The 26,040-nt window shown below is 31.5% G+C and overlaps 1 protein-coding gene across 15 annotated transcripts in view; it reads left to right on the top strand.

Annotated features, from left to right (window-relative positions):
• Positions 1-26,040, top strand: part of LOC114337883 (prominin-1) — a 940,102-nt gene that overhangs the window by 533,456 nt on the left and 380,606 nt on the right. For all 15 annotated transcript variants that reach the window (XM_050658571.1, XM_050658567.1, XM_050658566.1 and 12 more), the window contains exon 11: positions 22,053-22,151. In XM_050658571.1, the coding sequence (XP_050514528.1) occupies positions 22,053-22,151 (99 nt within the window). The remainder of the gene's footprint in view (positions 1-22,052; positions 22,152-26,040) is intronic.

The raw sequence follows: 26,040 nt of genomic DNA, 5'->3' as shown, positions 1-26,040 counted from the left end.
TTGGTTTGAGATATCGATATGCCGTTTTTAGATTTGGATTATGGTATAAAACTACATACGGATCCATCGGTAGATCTGCTCTAAGCATCGCAGGGGCAGCGACACACAAAGGAACGAACAAACGATGGACTTTGCGGATTTATAAACGAAAACACAATTTTCGTTGGAAACTAATTATTTTATTTTTTTTAATGTCCCACTGGTATAATAGTTGACAAATAATGGCACGATTTTGAAGTCAGTTAAGTATGATATAGTGACCTAGGGCAAAATTAACACCCAAGGGCATTAAATTTAAATAACTAGTTAAATACTGTCAAGTTGACAAATAAAAACCTAAGTAAAACTATGGTTACCACAATTACGTTACGACTATTGCTGGTAAATGTACTTATTTGAAAACTAATTAATTCAAAATTCATTCAAATTTTTTGCACGTAAAGAATAATTTAGTCGGACATTAAACGTTGAAGGCACCACGGGTATTATAGATAATAACGCTTTCGGTCAACGTATATACTTCGAGCCAAAGGCCCTCGGTCTCTGCACCATTGACCTCTAGCGTTATTATCGGGTATAATATCACCAGAGAGTGAGAATAAATTGACAATAATGCGACAGTTTTTCGAAAATTTGTTGTGAAATAGACACGAAAGCCCGCAGGGCTCGAGTGGCTGTTGCCCAACGACAACAAATTTGAGAAAAAGTGAAGGATTATTTTCTTATTTATTTTTACTGTCGTGTGATATTCGAAAGATTATTTTTTAATACTTACCCATAAAATTCAAGTCTTTATATAAAAACAGTCAGTGATATTGATCCCAATTAATGTGACACAAATTTTTCAACTTGTCAAAATAAAAAGCACAGTTTAGCAAATATTTAGATGAAGATATTAATAAAATATTAGTTAATTTATTTATAAATACAGTTTTATTCATGAAATAATCTTACCGAAGTAAATCGAGCGCTTAAATTTGCCTATTTGTGTTATCCTTGTGACAATTTGACATTAGATGCAGAACTAAAAGTATATTATGGATATTTTCTTAAATGTGACAGTTGTCAAAACTAGGAAACTGGTGGCAATTAAACAGAAATAATCTACTTAAAAATTCTCGGGTATAATATCACAAGAGAGTGAGAATAAATTGAAAATAATGCGACAATGTTTCGAAAATTTGCAGGGCTCGAGTGGCTATTGCCCAATGACAACAAATTTAAGTAAAAATTAAGCATTATTTTCTTATTTGATTCTTACTGTCGTGTGATATTCGTAAGATTATTTTTTAATACGTATATTATGGATATTTTCTTAAATGTGACAGTTGTCGAAACTAGGAAACTGGTTGCCATTAAACAAAAACAATCTGCTTAAAAAAATTCTATCGGTAATTTTCTACAGTAAATAATTCTCAGTATAATTTTAATCTGATTGGAGAGAATTAAACACGTAATCAAATATCTAACTATACGATTGGAAGTTAAAATCATCAAAAAATAATCAGTAGTAATTGCACAAGAGCTCTAAAATTTTCGAATTTTGCCCGAGTGACACTTTGACCGTTTTAATTTCACGACCCGAAGGGGAGTGAAATTATGTCAAAGTGCCACGAGGACAAAAAGTCGATAATAATTTTATAGATCGAGTGCAATTTTCTGCGATTATTTCATGAATAAAACTGTTCAAACCAAAATTTTATTGTAGATTATTTATGTAAGTACAAATTAGTACCGGGTGATCAGTTAAGGGTAGCGAGCGGCCATATCTCATAAGATATTGGTCGTATAGAATTGAGAAAAAAAAATCATGGTAAAAGTCGCCAAGAGAAATTGCTGGAAATTATTTTCGAGTTTATCAAACGTCCGCTAGAGGGCATAACAACCAACACAAAGTAGAAAAATGGGATTTTTATAGAATTTTGTCCAATGAAAGTTTATCGATGATATCATTTTCATATTAACAGACCATTTCCCTACATTTTTTGTCTAAAACGTTTTGTTCTATCTATCAAAATAAAGCGGTGGGGGAAGTTCAATTGTTTTTTTAAACAAACCAAGATTTCTTCCGTTTCTTTTGACCGATTTTAGAAAACTTAGGCTCATATGAAAGAGCATAATTTGCACTACAAAACTCTTATTTGGTTTTTAATTTTTGACGTTTTCTGTCGCCGCTAGATGGCGTTAACTGAAATGGTAGCAAAGGGCCTAGCCGGGTAAGATGGTGAAAAGTGCCCCCAACTTGATTTAAATTCCATATAGGCCACTTTTTAGCACATATAGAGGAACTCACTTTTTGAAATTTTTTAGCCCCCTAGGTGGTCACGTGACCCCCCTAGAGCCTAATTAGGCTTTTTATGTTTTTATTTTTTATCTCAGCCGCGTCAAGAGCTAGCCAAAAACTTTATTTAAAAAAGTTGTAAGTTTAAAAAAGATCTATATGAAAAAATTTTTTGTAAATTTTTTGGCGGGAAATTCGAATTTTTAGAACAATTTTAAACTTTTAAATAACTCTGAAAAAAAAACTAAGACACTCGTTTTTACGAAAATCAATTATAATGTGTATTTTTGCACAATCTTTCACCCTGAATTTTTTCAAATTTTTCAAATTGGTGAAACGTGCCTTTAAAAATAAAAAAAACCGCATTTTTTTTCGTTTTTTGATATAATTTTATAGATATTTTTCAAACAAGGTAACACCGTCACTAGAATAGGTAAAAAACTGAAAAATAATTGGGGTTTGCTTTATAAATTTTTTTTGTAACGCCATCCATTTTCAAGATACAGGGCGTTAAAGAAAACAAAATTTTACACATTTTTTACGATTTTGCTGAAACTACTGGCAACATTGTAATAAAACTTGGCGGGTTTTAAGCGGTAGTTATTGTGCATGTTTTGACATACAATTAAGGATTTGATATTCATCATTGGCGCGCATAGGGGTAATGGTCTGAACTTTTTAAAGAATAAAGATAGTACGCCACTGACATATTTCAAATTAACAATCGTTTTTGAATTCCTCGTTCAATTTGTGACAAAAAATCTATCTTCTTATTTTTTCATACGACGACGCGCCATTTTTATTCAAAAAATAAAAGATATTAATCCTTACAAAGCATTCGAACTTCTAGTAGTTTCTACATCTACATACATATACAGTGCTAGTCAAAAGTCCGTACCCCCCTCGTATCTTTTGAACGGTTATACCCATAATAGTGAAATTTGGAGGGAGGAAATAAACGGACTTAAGCTTCTTAACTAGTCATGACAGGTGACGTAATAGTGACAGATGACGTTACAGAGCCACTGTGACCGATCATTTTAAATGGGACCTTATGGCAAGTGATACCTCGTTTGAAAGGTATTTAAAATACTTATTCAGTCATACTATTTTTTTTGGTTTAAGTTGATTTTGATTTTGGTGAATAAAGCAAATAAATATAATATTGTAGTTTCGCATTTAATTAATAAAAATTCAAATGTCCGCCTATGGTTTTTTTTGTCAAAAAAGTTGACGGTTTTTAATTCTCTAGTAGTTTTTACGTCAACGTGAACCTTTTTGACAAGTAATATAGGCGGAATTTTGAATTTTAATTAATTAAATGCGAAACTACAAGTTTATATTTATTTCATTTATTCATTAAAATTAGCTTAAACTCAAACGAAATTAGTATGAATGAATAGGCATTTTCAATACCTTTCAAACAAAGTATCACTTGCCATAAGGTCCCATTTAAAATTATCGGTCACAGTGGCTCTGTAACGTCATCTGTCACTATTACGTCACCTTTCATGACTAGTTAAGAAGCTTACGTCCGTTTATTTCCTCCCTCCAAATTTCACTATTATAGGTATAACCGTTCAAAAGATACGAGGGGGGGTACGGACTTTTGACTAGCACTGTATGTATAAATTCGTACATCCATTATAAAAATGAATTCGAATACTTTGGAAGCGTTAAGCTATTTTATTTTTTGCAACAAAACGGCTCGTCGTATGAAAAAATGGAAAGATAGATTTTTTGTCACAAATGGAACGAGGAATTCAAAAATGATTGTTAATTTGAAATATGTCATTGGCGTACCATCTTTTTTTTCTTTAAAAAGTTCAGACCATTACCCGTATGCGCGCCAATGATAAATATAAAATTCTTAATTGTATGTCAAAAAATGCACAATAACTACCTCTTAAAACCTGCCAAATTTTATTGCAATGTTGCCAGTAGTTTCGGCAAAATCGTAAAAAATGTGTAAAATTTTGTTCTCTTCAACGCCCTGTATCTTGAAAATGGATGGCGTTACAAAAAATTTTATTAAGCAAACCCCAATTATTTTTCATTTTTTTACCTATTCTAGTGACCGTGTTACCTTTTTTGAAAAATATGTATAAAATTGTACCAAAAAACGAAAAAAAACCGAAAAAATGCGGTTTTTTATTTTTAAAGGCACGTTTCACCAATTTTAAAAATTTGAAAAAATTCAGGGTGAAAGATTGTGCAAAAATACACATTATAATTGATTTTCGTAAAAACGAGTGTCTTAGTTTTTTTTTCAGAGTTATTTAAAAGTTTAAAATTGTTCTAAAAATTCGAATTTCCCGCCAAAAAATTTACAAAAAATTTTTTCATATAGATCTTTTTTAAACTTACAACTTTTTTAAATAAAGTTTTTGGCTAGCTCTTGACGCGGCTGAGATAAAAAATAAAAACATAAAAAGCCTAATTAGGCTCTAGGGGGGTCACGTGACCACCTAGGGGGCTAAAAATTTCAGTAATTGAGTTCCTCTATATGTTCTAAAAAGTGACCTATATGTAATTTAAATTGAGTTGGGGGCACTTTTCACCATCTTACCCGGCTAGGCCCTTTTTGAGTTTTTTTCAAAAAAAACAAATGTAATGATATATTAATTTTTATATATTTTAAAAGAGGATAAATTTCTCTATAATTTAATGAAAATAATTTATTATCTACCTTTTTTTGAACCGTTGATATTGACCAAAATATAATTTTATTACATTAAAAAATGGCACGCCACTGTTTTTTATCAAAATAAAAATCAGTTTTGTAATCTCTTATTAGTTGCTAACAAAAAGAACCTCTTGACTTTTTTTCGTTAGACAAACGGTTTTGGATTGAAAAAATAAAATAGGTTTACATACTGATAATTATAAGGTTCAAAATTATTTTTAAATATTACATCTCACAATAATAAAATTATTACCTATTATTTTTATCATTAATAATTATTTAATTAGCGAGAGAATGCATTAGTTCATAATTTATTAATAATAATTATTATTATTTCATAAATTAAATTAAAAATCAAACTTAACTAACATCGCATTTAAGCGAAGCAGGCCATGATCTACGAAACTGAAAATAAAATGAAAGAAAACACCAAATTGTCAATCACGCTGATATTTATTTTGACAGTTCCTGCCATTGACATCTAATTTAATGTTATGTAAAAAGTATTTTTACAACAAATCATGCCTTTTACGAATGAAGAAGCCTTTGATATGTTGAGAATTTATTTTCAATGTTTTGAAAATGCGGCGATTGCTTCTAGGCAGTATGCACTGCGTTATCCCCTCCGTAGACGGCATTCGAGAATGGTTTTTCGTCGTTTAGCCTTACGTTTAAGGCAACATGGCCAAGTGCAACCAACTCCAACTTTGAGAAGAAATCGTAGAGTAAGAAGAGAAGATAACATTATAAATGTGTTGGCTTATATTCATGCAGACCCCCATTTAAGCATAAGAGAGATCTCCAGATATTTAGGAATATCCTATGGCTCAGTGCAAAAAATATTAATGGATTTTAAAATGCATCCGTATCACGTCGTGATTCATCAATCCTTAAAAGAGACTGACTTTGAACGTAGGCTCGATTACAGCTACTGGCTTAGAGACTTCATTAGGGAAAACCGTCTTATTTTGTCACAAATATTATGGACAGATGAAGCATCGTTTAGCAGTAATGGCAAGGTAAATCTGCATAACATGCATTACTGGTCGGACACTAATCCACACTGGTTACGTGAAGATTATCAGCAGGGTCGATGGAGCGTTAACGTCTGGTGCGGTGTTATTAATGGTACTATTATCGGTCCGCACATATTTAATGGCAATCTAACCGGTGACATGTATTTGAACTTTTTATTGAACGATTTACCAGGACTCTTAGAAAACGTGCCTTTAGAAGTAAGAAGAAACATGTGGTTTCAACAAGACGGATGCCCGGCACATTATTCTCGAAATGTGCAAGATTTTATGAACAGGCATTTTCCTAACCGTTGGATTGGTAGAGGCAGCCTATTTTTCTGGCCACCACGGTCCCCTGATTTAACCTGCCTTGATTTTTATCTATGGGGCCGAATAAAGGATTTAGTGTATAAAACTCGACCAACTACTCGAGAAGACATGATAGTCCGAATTCAAAACGCGATAAATATTATACCAAGAGCGGAAATTGAGGCAGCTGTCAACTCCACCCAGAAGAGATTGGACCAGTGCATTCAAAATAACGGACAACATTTTGAACATTTACGACAAAATTATTAATTTAGTTTTAACGTTTATTTTTAAAGTTCTGTGTTCTTGTTTTTAGTGTTACTGCTCTTGCTGTTGTTGGACAGTTTTATTAAGATTTTTTTCCAAATATGTAAATTAGTATGTTTCGAGATATGGGCGCCCCATGTAAACATATCTTATTTTTTCAATCCAAAACCGTTTGTCTAACGAAAAAAAGTCAAGAGGTTATTTTTGTTAGCAACTCATAAGAGATTATGAAACTGATTTTTATTTTGATAAAAAACAGTGGCGTGACATTTTTTAATGTAATAAAATTATATTTTGGTCAATATCAACGGTTCAAAAAAAGGTAGATAATAAATTATTTTCATTAAATTATAGAGAAATTTATCCTCTTTTAAAATATATAAAAATTAGTATATCATTACATTTGTTTTTTTTGAAAAAAGCTCAAAAATTTGCTACCATTTCAGTTAACGCCATCTAGCGGCGACAGCAAACGTCAAAAATTAAAAACCAAATAAGCGTTTTGTAGTGCAAATTATGCTCTTTTATATGAGCCTAAGTTTGCTAAAATCGGTCAAAAGAAACGGAAGAAATCTTGGTTTGTTTAAAAAAACAATTGAACTTCTCCCACCGCTTTATTTTGATAGATAGAACAAAACGTTTTAGACAAAAAATGTAGGGAAATGGTCTGTTAATATGAAAATGATATCATCGATAAACTTTCATTAGACAAAATTCTATGAAAATCGCATTTTTCTACTATGTGTTGGTTGTTACGCCCTCTAGCGGACGTTTGACAAACTCGAAAATAATTTCCAGCAATTTCTCTTGGCGACTTTTATCATGATTTTTTTTTTCTCAATTCTATACGACCAATATCTTATGAGATATGGCCGCTCGCTACCCTTAACTGATCACCCGGTACAATTAAACACACAGTTGTTATAAATATTTGACGGTTGAAAGTCATCATTTTATAATTTTTAAAACATTAATTGTCATTAATGTCACTTACTGTATTTTTTCGTAGCAACGAAGGGCATCTGACGTAATATACTTGACGACGGGATATTATCAAAAATTATCACTTTAATTTGTATTTCTGTAGCTTTCTATTTAGTCTAAAATACGATATAAGGTCGATTTTTATTAATAATTAAAAAATGACATTTTTCATAAATTAAAAAAATTTTCGACCCGGGCAGATAGTATTTCAGATTTTTTAGGTCATTCTAAACAAAAAAGGTCTTTTTGAAAATTTTTCTCTAAAGTTGATCGTTTTCTAGCTATAAACAATTTAAAACTGAAAAAAGAACGAAAGATTACGATTTTCAAGGTTCAAAAACATAATTGTAAAATATCATATTTGAAATTACGAAGTACCTAAATTCAAGTTCAAACCTTATTTTATCCGTTATTGGTAAGTCTTTTGGACTTATTTCATTCTGAAACATTGTTATTTAGTTGTTAATGCCCGTCTCCCCGTCAATGGTCTCCCCATAAGAAACCTTTCTCATTAACAATTAAAAAAATATGTTATAGAATAAAACATGGCTAACATTCTTATCGAGACCTGATAGAAAAAGGTCTGAACTTGAATTCATGTACTTAATCACAAAATTGATATTTTTCACTTGTGTTTTTGAGCCTTGAAAATTATCATCTTTCGTTCTTTTTTCAGTTTTAAATTGTTTATAACTCGAAAACGATAAACTTTAAAAAAAATTACAAAAGACCTTTTTTGTTTAGAATGATCCAAAAAATCTGAAATCATATCTGCTCGGGTCATAATTCCTTTTAAATTCATAAAAAAATGTCATTTTTTAATTAGTAATTAATTATAATTAGAACAAGATAAGATCGGGCAACCCTTGTTTTTGTAATGGTTAACGTGTTAAATGACACATCCAATAATTTGTATCAATTAAACAGATCGGTGTAAATCGACCTTATATCGTATCCTCTACTAATTGGTCAGAATCTCCTATGAATAAAATAATCACTGTAATTTTCTACAGTAGAAAATTACCAATGTAACAATAATCTGATTGGACAGAATTAAACAGGGGATCAAAAATCTTACTATAGGATTGAAAGTTAAAATCATTAAAAAATAAGCCTTATAATACCCTTGGTACCTTAATAACTATAATTTTAATGTTTTTATTAATACACATAGTCCTGTCGCCAGGGGGGGTACAACGGCCTCGTTAATTCAGATGGACTTACTCAAGTTTTTTTTATGTATTTTGACCCGTAGAACACGAATTTTTTGGGTAACAGTTGATCCGGATGTCGGGCAAGGTTGTTATAGACCAAGAACTTGAGGAATCAAATAACAGCGATTTTTGGCAAAACAAAACAATATTTTGTATTTTTTGGGCCATTTTAAGTAAAAAATATTTCTACAAGTTTTTTCGTAGGATGCACAGTTTTCGAGATAAACGCGGTTGAACTTTAAAAAAATCGAAAAATTGCAATTTTTAAACTCGAATAACTTTTGATTAAAAAATAAAATAGCAAGTCTGCTTACCGCATTTGAAAGTATAAGTCAAATTATATCGGTTTTGATTATTTGCATTGGTAAACATTTATTTTTTTATTGTTTAACAAAGCTATAAACACGTAGGGTTTCCCGTGCTTTTACATGCGTTTTAACGCATGTAACGTAGAAATAGTCTTGATTGCACTAGTACCTATTCTACCTACTCGTTCGATTTTAAATGAGAAATCATAGAAACATCACTCACGCACTAGTTGTTTGTAGCTTTGTTTAACAATAACACAATAAATTTTTAGCAATGCAAATAATCAAAACCGACATAATTTGACTTGAACTTTCAAAGGCGCTAAGCAGAATTGCTATTTTGTTTTTTAATCAAAAGTTATTCGGGTTTAAAAATTGCAGTTTTTCGATTTTTTGAAAGTTCAACCGCATTTATCTCGAAAACTGTGCATCCTACTAAAAAACTTGTAGAAATATTTTTTGTTTAAAATGACCCAAAAAATACAAAATATTGTTTTGTTTTGCCAAAAATCGCTGTTATTTGATTCCTCAAGTTCTTGGTCTATAACAATCTTATCGACATCCGGATCAACTGTTACCCAAAAAATTCGTGTTCTACGGGTCAAAATACATAACAAAAACTTGGGTAAGTCCATCTGAATTAACGAGGCCGTTGTACCCCCCCTGGCGACAGGACTAATAAATATGTCCGACTTATTTGAGTAAGACGAAAAGTAAATTACTGCTAAATGTCGAACAAAATGTCGAAACCCAAAAGACTCCATTTTCAAACAAATAAATGTTTAAAAATAATAAAATCTTTGGATTTCTTAATTCGGAAACAGATTCTCTCTTTTACCTATTCCCATCCTTCTAAAAATTGCAAGGAATAAAGGGTGATGAATGTAGAGACATGGGGAGTCTACATAGTTGCACTCCACAACATATCAATTCACCGAGGTAAAGATCAACAAATCTGCTTCCTAGTACTCGATACGTGAGTAAAACCGTAGGTAGATAAAAGGCATTATATTTAATTTCGATTCAGAAATCATTACCATCTTTCTATGGACCATTTCGAACTCTTTTGTTCTCATCAGGAAAGCAACTATAATGATGCTCGGAATCGAAAAATAAACACTTTTGCCATTCATGCCAATTACAAAATATAATTAACATTAAGACGCTATAGCGACCTCTATTAACAAAATGTCGAAACCCAAAAGACTCCATTTTCAAACAAATAAATGTTTAAAAATAATAAAATCTTTGGATTTCTTAATTCGGAAACAGATTCTCTCTTATACCTATTCCCATCCTCCTAAAAATTGCAAGGAATAAAGGGTGATGAATGTATAGACATGGGGAGTCTACATAGTTGCACTCCACAACACATCAATTCACCGAGGTAAAGATCAACAAATTATTGCTCTTTAATAGTCAGTATTGCTATTATATTGTCACACAACTTTTTCTGCAGAAATCAGAATGCCTTCTATACTAGTCATCATAAAACCGTTCTGTTTATTCCACGGTGTGACCCGGCGTTGATGCATAAATATTTTTGCTCACAGGGGGCAAGAAATACGACAAACACAGACCAATTTTTAAGTTTTTGTTCAAAACTAAACGTTTTGCCTCAGTAATTTTAAACGGCTTGTTAGTTTTAATTACAGTATTTGTTAATTTTTGCAATGGCATCCACTTATATTCTTGGTATATAACGTGTAAAATAAAACATGGTTTTAATTTTACGTAATTTTTTATACAGAGTGAGCCAAAGAAAACAGTCCACCTCGATATTTGGCAGTATTTATTAGATTTTAAGGAAATGAAGAAACAGGTAGATTTTTGATCTAACGGGGACACATTAGGGACACACCCCCTCCTTTTCATTTCCCACACCCCTTATTTTTAAATAGGGAATATAGGTCGTGTGCTACCTCATTTGAAAAGTTATTCAATTCTCTATTCAGTAATATTAACATTGACATAATTATTTATACACGGTGTTCAAGAAAAATTATTTTGAATTAAATTAATTGACACAAAAAGAATAGGGTATGCAATTTATTTAACTAAAAATACATTCTACTACTGACACAAAACAAAGAAAATGTTTATTTGACAAATAAATACTGTTTTTTTATTAAAAATGGACATGTGGCATTCTTATGGCAGTATAATCTTAAAAAAAATTATAGTGAAATTTGGACACCCCATAAAAATTTTATAGGGGTTTTGTTCCTTTAAACCCCCCAAACTTTTGTGTGCGTTCCAATTAAATTTATTATTGTAGTACCATTAGTTAAACACAATGTAGTACAATCAACTTTTTTGGCTCCTTGTACTTTTTCGAAAAGTCAGTTTTTATTTTTATCGAGATATTTTTAATATTTGTCAAATCCACCACATATTTTGATTCGCGGTGTGCAAGTACTTGGAAGGGGGAACGAGAAACGACCCTGCGCGAGTCGCGGAGAAATATTACAACTATCTTAAATAATTCATATTGTCAATTGAAATTGTCAAATTGACGTATATTTCATACCTTCTGTCAATGAAGCAGAAAAATTATATATTGCTCCACAATATTGATATGATATGCAATTATTATATAAAGGTAAATTTAATTAATTTTATTTTGCTTGCAGTACTGCATTTTAATAACTAATTTTATTTACTACATACAATTGTTGACGTTTTCATACCATAACCTGAATCTTATTTTTTCTTCTTATTATTTTTTTGGACTATGGCCTTGACAATTATCCAGTAACCAGGACTAATATAATTGGCCAATATAATTAAAAGTGCGAATTTTAGTATAGAGCGTAGAAATAGGGGTCGCTTTGCCGAACTTGAACGGTCCCAATATGGTTAAGTACGATCATGGAGACTTAGTAATAATATGAAGATTAATGTATAATTTACATTTTAAGGTATTTTTTCAACCACATTAAAAAAGAAGCTACATCTCGATAAAAGGTGTCTTCTCGAAAATAATACAAAGAGACAAAAAAGTTTTAAAAACACTGTGTTTTACTAATGGTAGCGAAGTAATATTTTAATTGGAACGTACACAAATATTTGGGGGGTTTAAAAGAACAAAACCCCCATAAAATTTATATGTAAACATATTAAAAAATAAGCCTCAACTCGATAAAAACTGCCTTATCGAAAAAATACTACCAGGCAATAAGTTTTAAGAATGTTGAATTTAACTAATGGTACCACAATAATAATTTAATTGAGACGTTACACCCTGTATAATCGTTCGTCACAATATTATACTGGTTAAAAAAGTTTTACGTGACCCTACAACGTGTGGTACAATCTCCACCACTATTTTGTACAATATCGTAACAATATTTTAGAGACATAATTAATTACGATATTGTTTATAGAATTTTAAATAACAAACAGATCATCAGTTGTTTACCGCGTATGTAGGGCCACACATAGGGTGACTTCTTCCACGTAAGCAGTAAACAATAATCATACCTATACACTATACAGTTTAGGTTATACTTGACATAGAAATGTAGGTAAAAATTTATACAAACATATCGATCTAATAAATAAATGAGACGCGCAAAGATTTGGAGTTCAGTTAGATTTGGGGTTGCCTGATTTATGACACTTAGCGTTACATATGTTCAGTGCCGTCATCAGCTGAGTACGATTCAATGTGTTAATAGCTGTATTTGACGTCTAATAAAATATTGATGGTTCAATGAGTGAATTCCTGTTAAGTAACCCTGAATGAGGATGTTTACTTATAAAAAAATATTGACATTAGATTCGTCGAAACGTCAAACTGGAAATAAAATGTCGTCACAAATAATCTCAGAGGATTTTTCTCTGCTGGGCCAAAGCCACTTTGTGCTTAATATCAGTCGCACAGAATGTGTTGTTTTATTTTATTCCTAAGAGCAGCTAAGAGATCTTACTAGGTTTCAAATATTCCATTTTCCACTTTATATGTCATTTATCATTACAGCAAATCGAATATTCTTTGCACACCTACACCTGATTCATTAAAGGAACACTGTTACTCACCATTGCCGATTTTACTTGTCATGAGTGATTTTCTGAAGATATCCATAAAGGATCTTTATTACCTCAGTCCACTCTTCCTTTTTCTTAATTCAGCAGTCGTTCAGTGATTTCACTATATCTGAGTTTAGCGCTAATAAAAAATGTTTATTTAATTTTCTTAATTGTTGGAAATCCTTAATAGGTCTGGATCCCGCGTATGAAAAAAGTTGATTAATAGCAAGCTGAAAATTTGTTAATAGCTTAAGGTTGTCTAGTCGGACAAACTTTGATATATGGGAACACTGTAACAGGGGCAGTTTTAATTGTGGAACAGGTTAAAAATTTGGAACGGTCAAACCACGAAAACGGCACATTTATTTTGTCCGACAGAACAGACTTAAACTCTCCGAACAAAGATTAAACTCTCATGCAAAAATCAGACTGCTATTTATCACCTGTCATAATTCCTGTCATTTGACATATTCTACATGTTCCACTCATTAAAACGCCCATTTGGTGACAAATAGCAGTCTGATTTTTGCATGAGAGTTTAATCTCTGTTCGGAGAGTTTAAGTCTGTTCTGTCGGAAAAATACATGTGCCGTTTTCGTGGTCTGACCGTTCCAAATTTTTAACCTGTTCCACAATTAAAACTTCCCCTGTTCCAGTATTCCCATATATCAAAGTTTGTCCGACTAGACACCCTTAAGCTATTAACAAATTTTCAGCTTACTATTAATCAACTTTTTTTCATACGCGGGATCCAGACCTATAAGTTGCGAGAAACGATTCCACTTAATTTCTTTACACTTTCGCCCATAAAGAGTAGCACATTACTAGCGTAAATGTATTTCAATAATTTATTTTTTATGTTTAATTTATTTTTAGGTAACAACTATTAAACCTGGATCCCGCGTACCTAGCAAGCTGAAAATTAGTTAATATCTTAACGGCGTCTAATCGAACAAACTTTGATGTAAGGGAGCACTGGAACAGGGGAAATTTTAATTGTGGAACAGGTTAAAAGTTTGGAACGTCAGACTACGAAAACGTTCCATGTACTTTGTCGGACAGAACTTCCAATTGATTTGTTACTATTTCATTAAACTCTCATGCAAAAATCAGACTTCTGTTTATCACCAAATGGGCATTTTAATGAGTGGAAACAAAGAACAGTCATGTCAAATTACAGGATTCATGTTGCTTAGTAATAGCATTCTGATTTTTGCCTGAGAGTTTAATGAAAGGTTAACAAATCAATTGGATAATCTCTCCGACAAAATACATGGGACGTTTTCGTAATCTGACGTTCCAAATTTTTAAACTGTTCCACAATTAAAACTTCCCCTGTTCCAGTGTTCCTGTAGGATCAAAGTTTGTCCGACTAGACACCGTTAAGCTATTAACAAATTTTCAGCTTGCTATTAATTAACTTTTTTTTGGTACGCAAGATCCAGGTCTATATTATCATATTTAAAATTAAATATTTATTGATATATTGTCAATGTTGTAGCCTTTAGTGCAATTATTGTTTAATTACAAAAATAATGAAAATATGATTAATTAACACAAACAAGAGTATACATACAACTTGACAAAGGGCATTTTGGATAAAATTAATTGTTTGATAAATAAATAAATTGCAATTATTAATATTTAACTAAATGATTTTTCACGGATGATCATTAATACCTAATGCAAAAAATTTAATTTTTGTAACTAAAATATTTACTCTTTGTTGATATTTCATTAATTTTGAAGTACATTAATAATGTACTCATGGTAGGGGAGCCCAAGCGGGGATTTTTGCATTTACTCGAGCCCGTCAGATTATTACATGGGGAGAAAACTTGTACCCTGAAAATGTACCTCTACAATAATAATATATTGGCTTTTAATGCAGGGGAGTCCATTATGGGGAGGGGGGCGAAAAAAAATCTATCCTATCTATGGAAAAACTCGAAATAATCAGATTATGATAAGGTAAGTTAAGTACATGCAAAACGGTGTTTATTTTAAAAGTCTGATGATTTGAGCGGGGCATAAGAAAATGGGTGAGTCCCAAAATTTCACAAGAAAAAAGCAAATATTTCGCGATCAAATAACTAAAAAATATGTACTCAATATTTTTCAAAAATCTGTCGAATGACACCAAACCCGACTTCGCACTGAGAGGGGTGGGGTAAATTTAAAATTTTAAATACGAATCCCGCGATATTTCGCGAAATGAACATCAGATCGAAAAACTGAAAATTACACTTATTCGATATTTTTGAAAAATCTATCGAATAACACCAAACATGACCTCCCAAGGTGGGGTGGGAGTAACTTTAAAATCTTAAATAAGAGCTCCCAGTTTTTATTGCAGATTTGGATTCCTTACGTAAAAATAAATAACTTTTATTCGATATAATTTTTCGAATTATGGACAGATGGCGCTATAATGTAAAAAAATCGATTGTTTGAAAGGGAAAATTAAGTAAAAAATGGAAAGTCCCCACTAAAATCGAAAACTTTACTTATTTTTTTTTGGTTTTAGGACCTAATCTTCACAATCCAATAGGTCCCCATAACGCTCGAGTGACTGCACATTTAGCATACTTTGCTCCCCTACCATTACTGATAGATAAATTTTGAATGTCCATCAATTTAATATATTTTATGTTTATTTATATCTCAGGCTTATTGGTATGGCAAAGAATTAATATTGGTAGCTTATTATTATTAACCACATAATGTGATCATAAAATTAAAGTAAAATTTAACGAATCCAGGATCATCCAGATGACCAAAAAAGTTCAAAATGTAAAGAATAAACACTTAAAGGTCTCAGGAGCCAAAAAATGCGAAGAATACCGTACGATAAGCCTGATGAGTCATCTCCTAAAATTGTTCCTAAAGGTAATCCATATGAGAATTTACAAGCTATGTGAAAGTCAAATTTCGCCCAACCAGTTCGGGTTCATAAAATGCTGTTGGTACGAGAGATGCTTTATTTTCAATACAAGTCTTATTCCAGAGATGCAGAGACGTGAATTGCGACGCATGTCTGTTTGATTACAAAATAGCGTTTGATCGAGTACAACACGCCAGGATCATGCAAATACTAAAAGAAGAAGGAATTAACAACAAAGATCTGAAAATAATCAGAAACCTTTATCGGAATCAGACGGCAAACCTCAGAGTTGACGGTGAACACACCGAATATGTGAAAGTCCCCCTAATTTTCAATACTTACTCTGAAAAAATATTTATCGAAGCTTTGCTCGAAACTGAAAAAGGTATTCTAATGAAGGGGTACCAGCTAAATAACATCAGGTATGCAGATGACACCATAGTATTTGCGGACAACTTAGAAGACCTACAAGTCCTCATAAACAAAATCACGTAGTGCAGTCAACAATATGGACTCAATATAAACCTAAAGAAGACAAAGCTTATGATCGTCAGCAAGAAAAAGATAACAGAGGTCAACTCGACATCAACCAAACCCCTGTAGAAAGAGTGATGCACTACAACTACCTCGGCACCATAATAAATGAAGAATGGACCAACAACCAAGAGATAAGAGCGCACATCGGAAAAGCTAGATCAATCTTCAACCTTATTGGGGTCTTTTTCAAGAGCAGAACCGAGAAGTATTAACCGCCATCAAATCTCGAAAGTTGGAATACTTTGGACACATTATGCGAAATGAATCCAGATATGTCCTCCTACAAGCCATCCTGCAAGGAAAAATATTTGGAAAGCGAGGTCCAGGAAGAAGAAGAACATCCTGGTTAAAGAATTTAAGAATCTAATTTAACACAACATATGTGAAGCTTTTCCGCGTTGCTGCAGATAAAGTGAAGATTGCAATGATGATCGCCAACATCATACAACACCACGCACCGTTTATGCGCTCCAGCACGTCTGAACTCAAAACTTATTAGGTGAACGCGCGTATTATAATTATTACCTGCTGTGAGAATATTTTTGTAAAACACCAAACAGACTGACAGGATGTCTTAACACTGAGATGATTATGAAGCCAGTGTAAGGCCAATAGTGGCATATGTATCAGAAACAAGACCCGATGCAGCCACAACACAAAGACTACTGGAAACGGCAGAGATGAGAGTATTGACAAGAATTACAGTAAATACGATGAGATATGTCAAAAAAGGAGTGAAGATATTAGAATAAAATAGAACGTAAGATATTGGAAGAAAATGTAACGTACGGTGTATAAGGTAATGGATACTAAACAAAAAAAAAAGAATAGAATAACCTCATATGCAAAATGTGGTAGAACCGTGTGGTCATAAACCAGCATGTTTATGACCAGATCTATGTTTTATAGATCTGACAAGGCTTTCAATCGCATCCAAGTCGAAGACGTCTTACACTTACTATATAGAAGAAACATACCAATCAATATTATACAAAACATTGAAAACATCTACTTCCATAATCGAATACGGGCAAAGGTAAATGGAAAACTAACACAGTTTATATAGACCAGGGCGCATCTGTAAAAATATTAGTACATTTGGACGTTGAGAGGTGACTCAAATTTTTTTGCAGAAATTGCTTGAAAATAAATCAAATAATAATATTTGAGTTATCCTCCCTATCAAAAAGGTCCGGAACATTGTTTAAATAATCAAAATGTCAAAAAATTAAGGAAAAATTCGATTTTTTTCTTGGTTTTTTGATTATAACTTTAAAAGTATTCATTTCCGAGAAAAGTTCTACTGATATAAAAGTTGCGTAATTAAATTTCCTACAATACAAAACTGGTTAAAAATTTAAAAAACAGTCACCCTTGTTGCAAAATAGCAATTATTGTGAAAAAAACATACAAAAACAAGTATTCGCATTTTACATTTTTCAACCATTTATGCTACACTTAGGACCTTCATATTTCACCCTAATAAACTCTATGATACAGTAAAACAATACTGTTAATTTTCATTAAGATCGGTTTGATAGATTTTGCAAAATAAATTTTGCAATCCAGCTTTCGTAAAAAAAATTCATTTTTTCAAAATGTTACAGGACTGAAAATAAAGCAGATAGCAAGTTGAAAATTTTTTTGCGTATAGAAGTGTACCGTAACTTTCATTTGCAATTTTGCCAAATTAAAATCGATTAATACCACGGCGTCAGAATTTTTTTTAAAATAAATATTAATTATTAGTGCTACGCGCTGGACAGCGGATAGTTTGCTCTGATTGGGCATTTCAATGACCTTTGATAATGATTGATACATTTTAATTTTTATTACATTTCGATATAAATAAATAAATTTGTTTATTGCAAAATAAAGACACATACTCTATCCTTTGAAATAACACTTTTATTAGCAAAAACTTTCTTTGTTCATATATTTTAACTTAAATAATATAAGTTTATTATTTTTAAACATATGCAATTGTTTAAACAATATTTCACAAACAATAATAAAATTAGTTTGATTTTTGTGGAATTAAAATATTAAAATACAACAAAATATAGAGTAAGATAATAATATATTAGATAAAGATTGGAAGAAATTTTGGTGGAAATCAACTTGTGTGAATCGAACACCGCTGTCCTGCGCGTAGCACCAAAAATTATTGTTTATTTCAAAAATTTTCTGACGCCGCGTTAATTAATCGATTTTAGTTTTGAAAATTGCAAATGAAAGGCATAGTACACTTCTATAAAAAAAAAAATCAACTTGCTATCTGCTTTATTTTCAGTCCTGTAACATTTTGAAAAAATGATTTTTTTTTGCGGAAGCTGGATTGCAAAATTTATTTTGCAAAGTCTATTGAACCGATCTTAATGAAATTTACCGTATTGTTTTACTGTATCATAAAGTTTTTCTGGTTGAAATATGAAGGTCGTAAGTTTAGCATAAATGTTTGAAAAACGTAAAATGCGAATACTTGTTTTTGTACGGTTTTTTCGCAATTATTGCTATTTTGCAACAAGGTTGACCATTTTTTAAATTTTTAACCAATTCTATATTGTAGGAAATTTAATTATGCAACTTTTATGTTAGTACAACTTTTCTAGAAAATGAATACTTTTAAAGTTATAATCAAAAAACGAAGAAAAAGATCGAATTTTTCCTTCAATTTTTGACATTTTGATTATTTAAACAATGTTCCGGACCTTTTTGAGAGGGAGGATAACTCAAATATTATTATTTGATTTATTTTCAAGCAATTTCTGCAAAAAAATTTGAGTCACCTCTCAACGTCCATCTTGAAACAGATGCGCCCTGGACTAATACCAGGACAAAGCGGAGTCAGACAAGGTGACTGGTTAAGCCCAGTTTTCTTTAATATAATAATAGACGAAATAATAGAATCAGTACATAAAGGTCATGGTTACAGAATGAGGAACAAACAAATCCAAATATTATGTTATGCAGACGACGCCGCATTAATCGCCGAGACAGAAGACGGTCTCCAAAGGCGATCTCCAAGATATTATCAGCCGAAAAAGCCAAATGTATGACAACCTTTAATTACCCACTACGATCTGAAATCGAAATTGATGGGAAAATAATACAGGAAGAAGCAAGGTTTAGATATCTGCGAATAGATAAAATTAGTTACGGAGATGTTGAAGAGAAAGTACGACAACAAAGCTTAAAAGCAAGTAAAGCGGCGGGATCTCTTAATGACACAATATGGAAAAACGAACACCTAAGACAAGACACAAAAGTAAGAATCTATAAAACAGCAATTAGACCTATATTCACATACACGGCGGAGACAAGACCTGTCAGATTTAAAAAAGACGACTACTAGCTAGAAACAATAGTGATGAAAATACTTTTACGAATATCAGGGAAAAGTCCGTTGGATAGGGAGAGAAGCGAAAACATAAGAAGATCATGCAATGTAGAAGACATAAATGGATGGATGACAAAACGGAAACAGGAGTGGAACGAACACATTAGTAGAATGGCAGAGGATAGGATACGAATAGAACGATAAGTCACCAAATGGACGAAGAAGTAATGGCAGACCAAGAAAAATATGGTGCGATAATTTAAACAATTTAGGAGTCTAATATTGAAGAAGAAACAGGCTTTATTGCCGACGTACACAAAGAAAGAAGAAGAAAAAGGTAACCTTTTAAAACCTTGAAAAATACGACAGAAAATATGTACATATTTTCAAAAAAAAGTGACCCAAAAATGAAAATATAGGTACGTCTTGCGATGAAAAAAAAAATGCGTTTTGGTTAAAAAACATCACTAGCGTATCATTATAAATAGTCCAGAAAGCCACTGCGCATCCGCTAGGAAAAATATTCTAATTCGGATTTTTTGCACAATCTTACTCAAAAAGGACCCCTTTTAACAAATTTGCATGTTGCCAGGACCAAAAGTTGGTCAAAAATTTTTTAAACGTTTTTTTTTGTTTTTTTCCTTAAATTATTTTTTTTTCATGGAACAATTTTTTTAGGTTTTTTGGATCATTCCAAACGGAAAAGATCTTTAGTGACTTTTCTCTAAAGTTGATAGTTTTTGACATATAACTGATTAAAAATTGAAAAATTACGAAATTGGCAATTTTTTGCTCTCAAAAACTATGTGAAAAACTGAAAATTTGAATGTTGCCAAGGTAGGTAGATATTCTTTAAAAATCGACTGATGAAATCCCGAAGAGTTTTTTGCAATACAATATCAAAAACCCCTTTGTTTTTTAATTGCCAGTCAAGCTTGCGCGATACTATTTTCCACCGTTGCATGTGTATACAGTATGGTGCAAATGAAAGGAGTAAATTCGTTATTTCATAAACCGGTGACTTTAAGGAAAAATCCCAAAACAGGTCGGTTTTTATTTTTAAGTTATGATATTGTGGCATATATAGTATACTAGTGACGTCATACAACTGCGCGTGATGACGTAATCGATGATTTTTATAAATGAGAATACGGGTCGTGTGCGGGCTCATTTGAAAGTTTTTCAATTCTCTATTTAGTAATATAAACATGTACATAATTATTTATATAGGGTGACCAAAAAATTTTTATTTAATTAAATCATTTGACAAATTGACAAAAAAATTAAATTATTGGACACTGTATAAATAATTATGTAAATGTTTATATTACTGAATAGAGAATTGAAGAACCTTTCAAATGAGCTAGCACACGACCCCTATTCTCATTTAAAAAAATCATCGATTACGTCATCACGCCCAGATGGATAATGTCACTAGTTATAGTATATATGTCACAATATCATAACTTAAAAATAAAAATCGACCTGTTTCGGAATTTTTCTTTAAAGTCGCCGGTTTACGAAATAACGAATTTATTCCTTTCATTTGCACCATACTGCATACACATGCAATGGTGGAAAATAGTGTCGCGCACGCTTGATTGGCAATTAAAAAACAAAGGGGTTTTTGATATTGTATTGCAAGAAACTCTTCATGATTTCATCAACCGATGTTTAAAGAATATCTACCTACCTTGGCAACATTCAAATTTTCAGTTTTTCACATAGTTTTTGAGGGTTAAAAATGGCCGATTTCGCAATTTTTCAATTTTTAATCGCTTATATGTCAAAAAATATCAACTTTAGAGAAAAGCCACTAAAGACCTTTTCTGTTTACAATGATCCAAAAAAAAACTAAAAAAAATTTGTTCCATGCAAAAAAAAATAATTTTAGGAAAAAAACAAAATAAAAACGTTTAAAAAATTTTTGACCAACTTTTGGTCCTGGCAACATGCAAATTTGTTAAAAGGGGTCCTTTTTGAGTAAGATTGTGCAAAAAAGCAAAATTAGAATATTTTTCCTAGCGGATGCGCAGTGGCTTTCTGGACTAAAAAATTATCAACATGAGAGAAGCAGATTGCAACGGCGACCATCTATTAATAAGAATAAATTTTGCAACAAAAAAGTAAAATAGGAATAAAAATTAATGATCTAAAATTATGTATATTTTATAAATTATTACTTTGTTTCCAGGAATTTCCTCATCAATGTTTGTTGTATGGGGACTTCTGTTATGCGGAGCACCATGTGGGTGTGGAATAACGTCTAGAACAGTGCCTTTTTTATTTGCAGGTAAGTTTATTCCTAATCATATTCTATGAATGTGGATATTGATATTGTAGGTAATATACAGGGTGAGTCATCACTAACGCGATGGAAGGTTACAGCGAAATGGTAAAAGATTTGAAAAAAAAAATTAATTAGTGGTTTGTAAGTTGACAATATCTACATTTTAAAATTATTTAGAAATATACAGGGTGTCCCAATAAATGGCGGCGTATTAAAGTTTTATTTTTTCTTATGGAACACCCTGTATTTTATTGTAATTTTAATTGTCTGCAAAAAATAAGGTATAGTTTCATAAGGCTTCCCTATACCTATGTACAGAGTGTTTTGAGTTATGTTGACTTTTCTTAAAATGTAAAGTTTTAAAAGAAAACTTCTCAAGTTATTTAAGAAATTATAAAAAAAATACTTTTACATCTAAATAGTTGGATATTGGTTGAATGTATTCCATGATGGATTATTACACATTTATTTACAGGGTGTTCATCATTTACAGTTTCATTATTGGATTATTAAATGTGTCATACGATGCTTATTTTAAATGGATTGCCATGTATATTAATTATTAATTATATTAAACGAAGTCACCTCTTTCGAATGGTACATGGGTATCCTATATCTAGGTCTTATAGTTTTTGCGTAATTTACAATTATTTAAATTCTTAATCTGTAAATCGATTTTAAAACAAAAGATGTATCTCATTTTATGAGTATGACATCGTCATTTTATGACAGTACGGTCTGGTAATTATCAAAAATATAAACATCCATGTATGATATTCAAATTTAATTGTTCCTAAAAATGAACAACCACGTTATCTACGAAAGACTAGACATGGTACTTTGCATTGGGGAGTGTTTGCAAAATTGTACCTTACTTTCTAAAGTTTACGCTCAAAAGTGGGTATCCTGATAGAAGACACCCAAAAAAGGACGTTTTTGAGAAATTTCGGAAAGTTAAATAAAAATAAACCTGTTATTTGTGATCACGCCAAGGAACTTAATGTCCTGCTTTCTGTTACGGAAAACCCAAATACTAGTAAAGAAAAAATTTCGGATAAATCAGTCAAACGACTGTTAGAATATTTAAGAGAAACCACTATTATCCGTATAAAACTCAACTACACCAATATTAGACCGAACAGGATTATGATAAATATTTAACTTATCGTTAATAGACTTTCGACTTTGAAGCAGATCCTGATTTTTTTTAAATGTATTGTATACAGAACAATCTACCTACTTTTCATAATAATGGTCTAATAAATAGACCTAATTTTCATTTCATTATGATACAGTAAACAACCATTTATTTCGTACAGTTTAAAAATCGAGAGTGCATAAATATTATTTTTAAAATCAATTTACCGTTTAAGAAAACTGTAAATTACGCAAAAACTATGACTCCTAGATATGGAACATCCCTATAGGTACCTTTCAAAAGAGGAACCTGTGTTTAGTATAATAATTTATTAATATACATGGTGTTTTATTTAAAATAAGCATCATATGACACATTAAATAATCCAATAATGAAACTGTAAATTTTGAGCACCCTGTAAATAAATATGTAATAATCAATCATGGAATACATTAATTATAAAATAATTACCAGACCTGACTGTCATAAATTGACAATGTCATACAATGCCATTAATTAACTATATCTTTGGTTTTAAAATCGATTTACAAATTAAGAATTTTAATAATTGTAAATTACGCAAAAACTATGACACCTAGGTATAGGACATCCATATAACATTCGAAAGAGGTAGATTTGTTTGGTATAATTGTTTATTAATATGTATGGTGTTCCAGTTAAAATAAGAATCATATGACACATTAAATAATCCAATAATAAAACTGTAAATTTTGAACACCCTGTAAATAAATGTGTAACAATGAATCATGAAATACATTCAACCAATATCCAAATATTTAGATGTAAAATTATTTTTTTTATAATTTGTTAAATACCTAACTTGAGAATAAGCCATCTTTTAAAACTTTACATTTTAAGAAAAGTCACCATAACTCAGAACACTCTGTACATAGGTATCGTTCATAGGCATTATGAAACTATACCTTATTTTTTGCGGATAATTAAAAAATTCAATAAAATACACGGTGTTCTATAAGAAAAAATTTAATTTTGATACGCCGCCATTTATTGGGACCCCCTGTATATTTCTAAATAATTTTAAAATGTAGATTTTATCAACTTTCAAACAACTAATTAAAATCTTTTTTTCTAATCTTTTACCATTTCGCTGTAATCTTCCGTCGCGTTAGTGGTGACACACCCTGCCTAAATCATTTTTTGATGGCAAAAACGATGGCTAGACGACATTAAGGCAAATATGGGAAGAAACTGGCACCAAATAGTACAACGCAGAGAAGAATGGAGAACTCATCGGAAGGTCTTTGTTCAGGAGTAGATGCAAACAGGCTGAATTAGAAGAATATTTAAATGTTCATAAAATAAACCTCTGCTTCTTATTTCGCCGTTTCCTTTCAGAGTTTGGCGATCCGAAAGGCAATTTTAGCTTTGGAAAGTGCTGCACGAAAAATTTCTGCGAATAAGTGGTCGAACCATCTCTTCTTGTCTTTCAGCTACGAGGTCTGGCGTCTTCTTAATCATTTTTTGCCCTGCATTTAATCTTCCAGTACGATTCGGTGTAACTCGTATCTTCCACATCTCACTTTATCCCCCTCAATTTTCACCATCTTATATTTTCCAGTTTTTGATCAGGCTTAGTAACTCTTTTCTTTATTTAAACTTTCACAGCCACACAGCAAGACAGAGGAAACGTAAATTTGATCATTCGGATTGTGAGTTCTGCACTAAGGCCTGCTATTAGTGTAAAAAATGTTTTCATGTTCATGAGTGTTTTCTTTGACTGCTCGATTCTTGATAGAACTTCAATTTTTTTGCACAAGCTTACTCAAAAAGAGGTCCTTATAACATATCCACAACATTTTCTAAACAAATTCACAAAAATCATTTTTTTATTTCGAACAATTTTTTAGATAATTTATGTCATTCTGAGCAAAAAAGGTATCTTGTCATTTTTCTCTAAAATTGATTGTTGTCGAGTTATACCCTATTAAAAATTTGAAAAATGCGAAAATGGCCCTTTTCAAGGCTTAATAACTCTATTTAAAATTATTATTATGAAATTAAAACGTGACCAAATCAAGTTTCAAACCCCTTCTTCAAGGTAGTGGAGAGATAGTATGATAATGTAGTGAAAGTTTTCCTCCAACACCAAATTGTTCTATATGGTCCACATGATGTTCAGAAAAAGGTCACATCATGTTGGGCGTCGGGTTTGGGGGGGGGAGGGGGAGAAATCGGTAAATTCGTAGTTTTTTAAGTTTTTCGTCAATATTTCTAAAACTATGCTGTCTAGCATGAACAACCTTGTATACAAAATGTTCTACATTAAATTTTAAACTAAAAAGGCTCCATGCATAATCCTTCTAAAATGAACGGTTCCAAAGTTACGGAGGTAGTATAGTATAATTGGTCCAAAAAATGCCTAACCCAGACATTAAAAGTAAAAGTTTTCCTCCAACACAAATTTGTTCTATATGGTCCAGATAATGTTCAGTAAAAAGTTACGCCATTTTGAGCGTCTGGTTTAGGGGGGAGATGGGGGAAAAATCGGTAAATTAGTAGTTTTTTTAAGTTTTTCGTCAATATTTCTAAAAATATGCTTTAGCGTAAACAATGTTTTATACAAAAATGTTCTACATCAAATTTAAAACAAAAAAGGTCCTATACATAATTGTTATAAAATCAACGATTCCAGAGTTACGGAGGGTGAAAAGTGGAGGTTTTCGATACTTTTTATATTCCTTGGGCAATTTATAATATTTTTACTGATTGAAA

This window comes from Diabrotica virgifera, chromosome 8, assembly GCF_917563875.1.
Source record: "Diabrotica virgifera virgifera chromosome 8, PGI_DIABVI_V3a".
Lineage (NCBI taxonomy): Eukaryota > Metazoa > Arthropoda > Insecta > Coleoptera > Chrysomelidae > Diabrotica > Diabrotica virgifera.
This window is presented reverse-complemented; position numbering and strand designations above follow the sequence as displayed.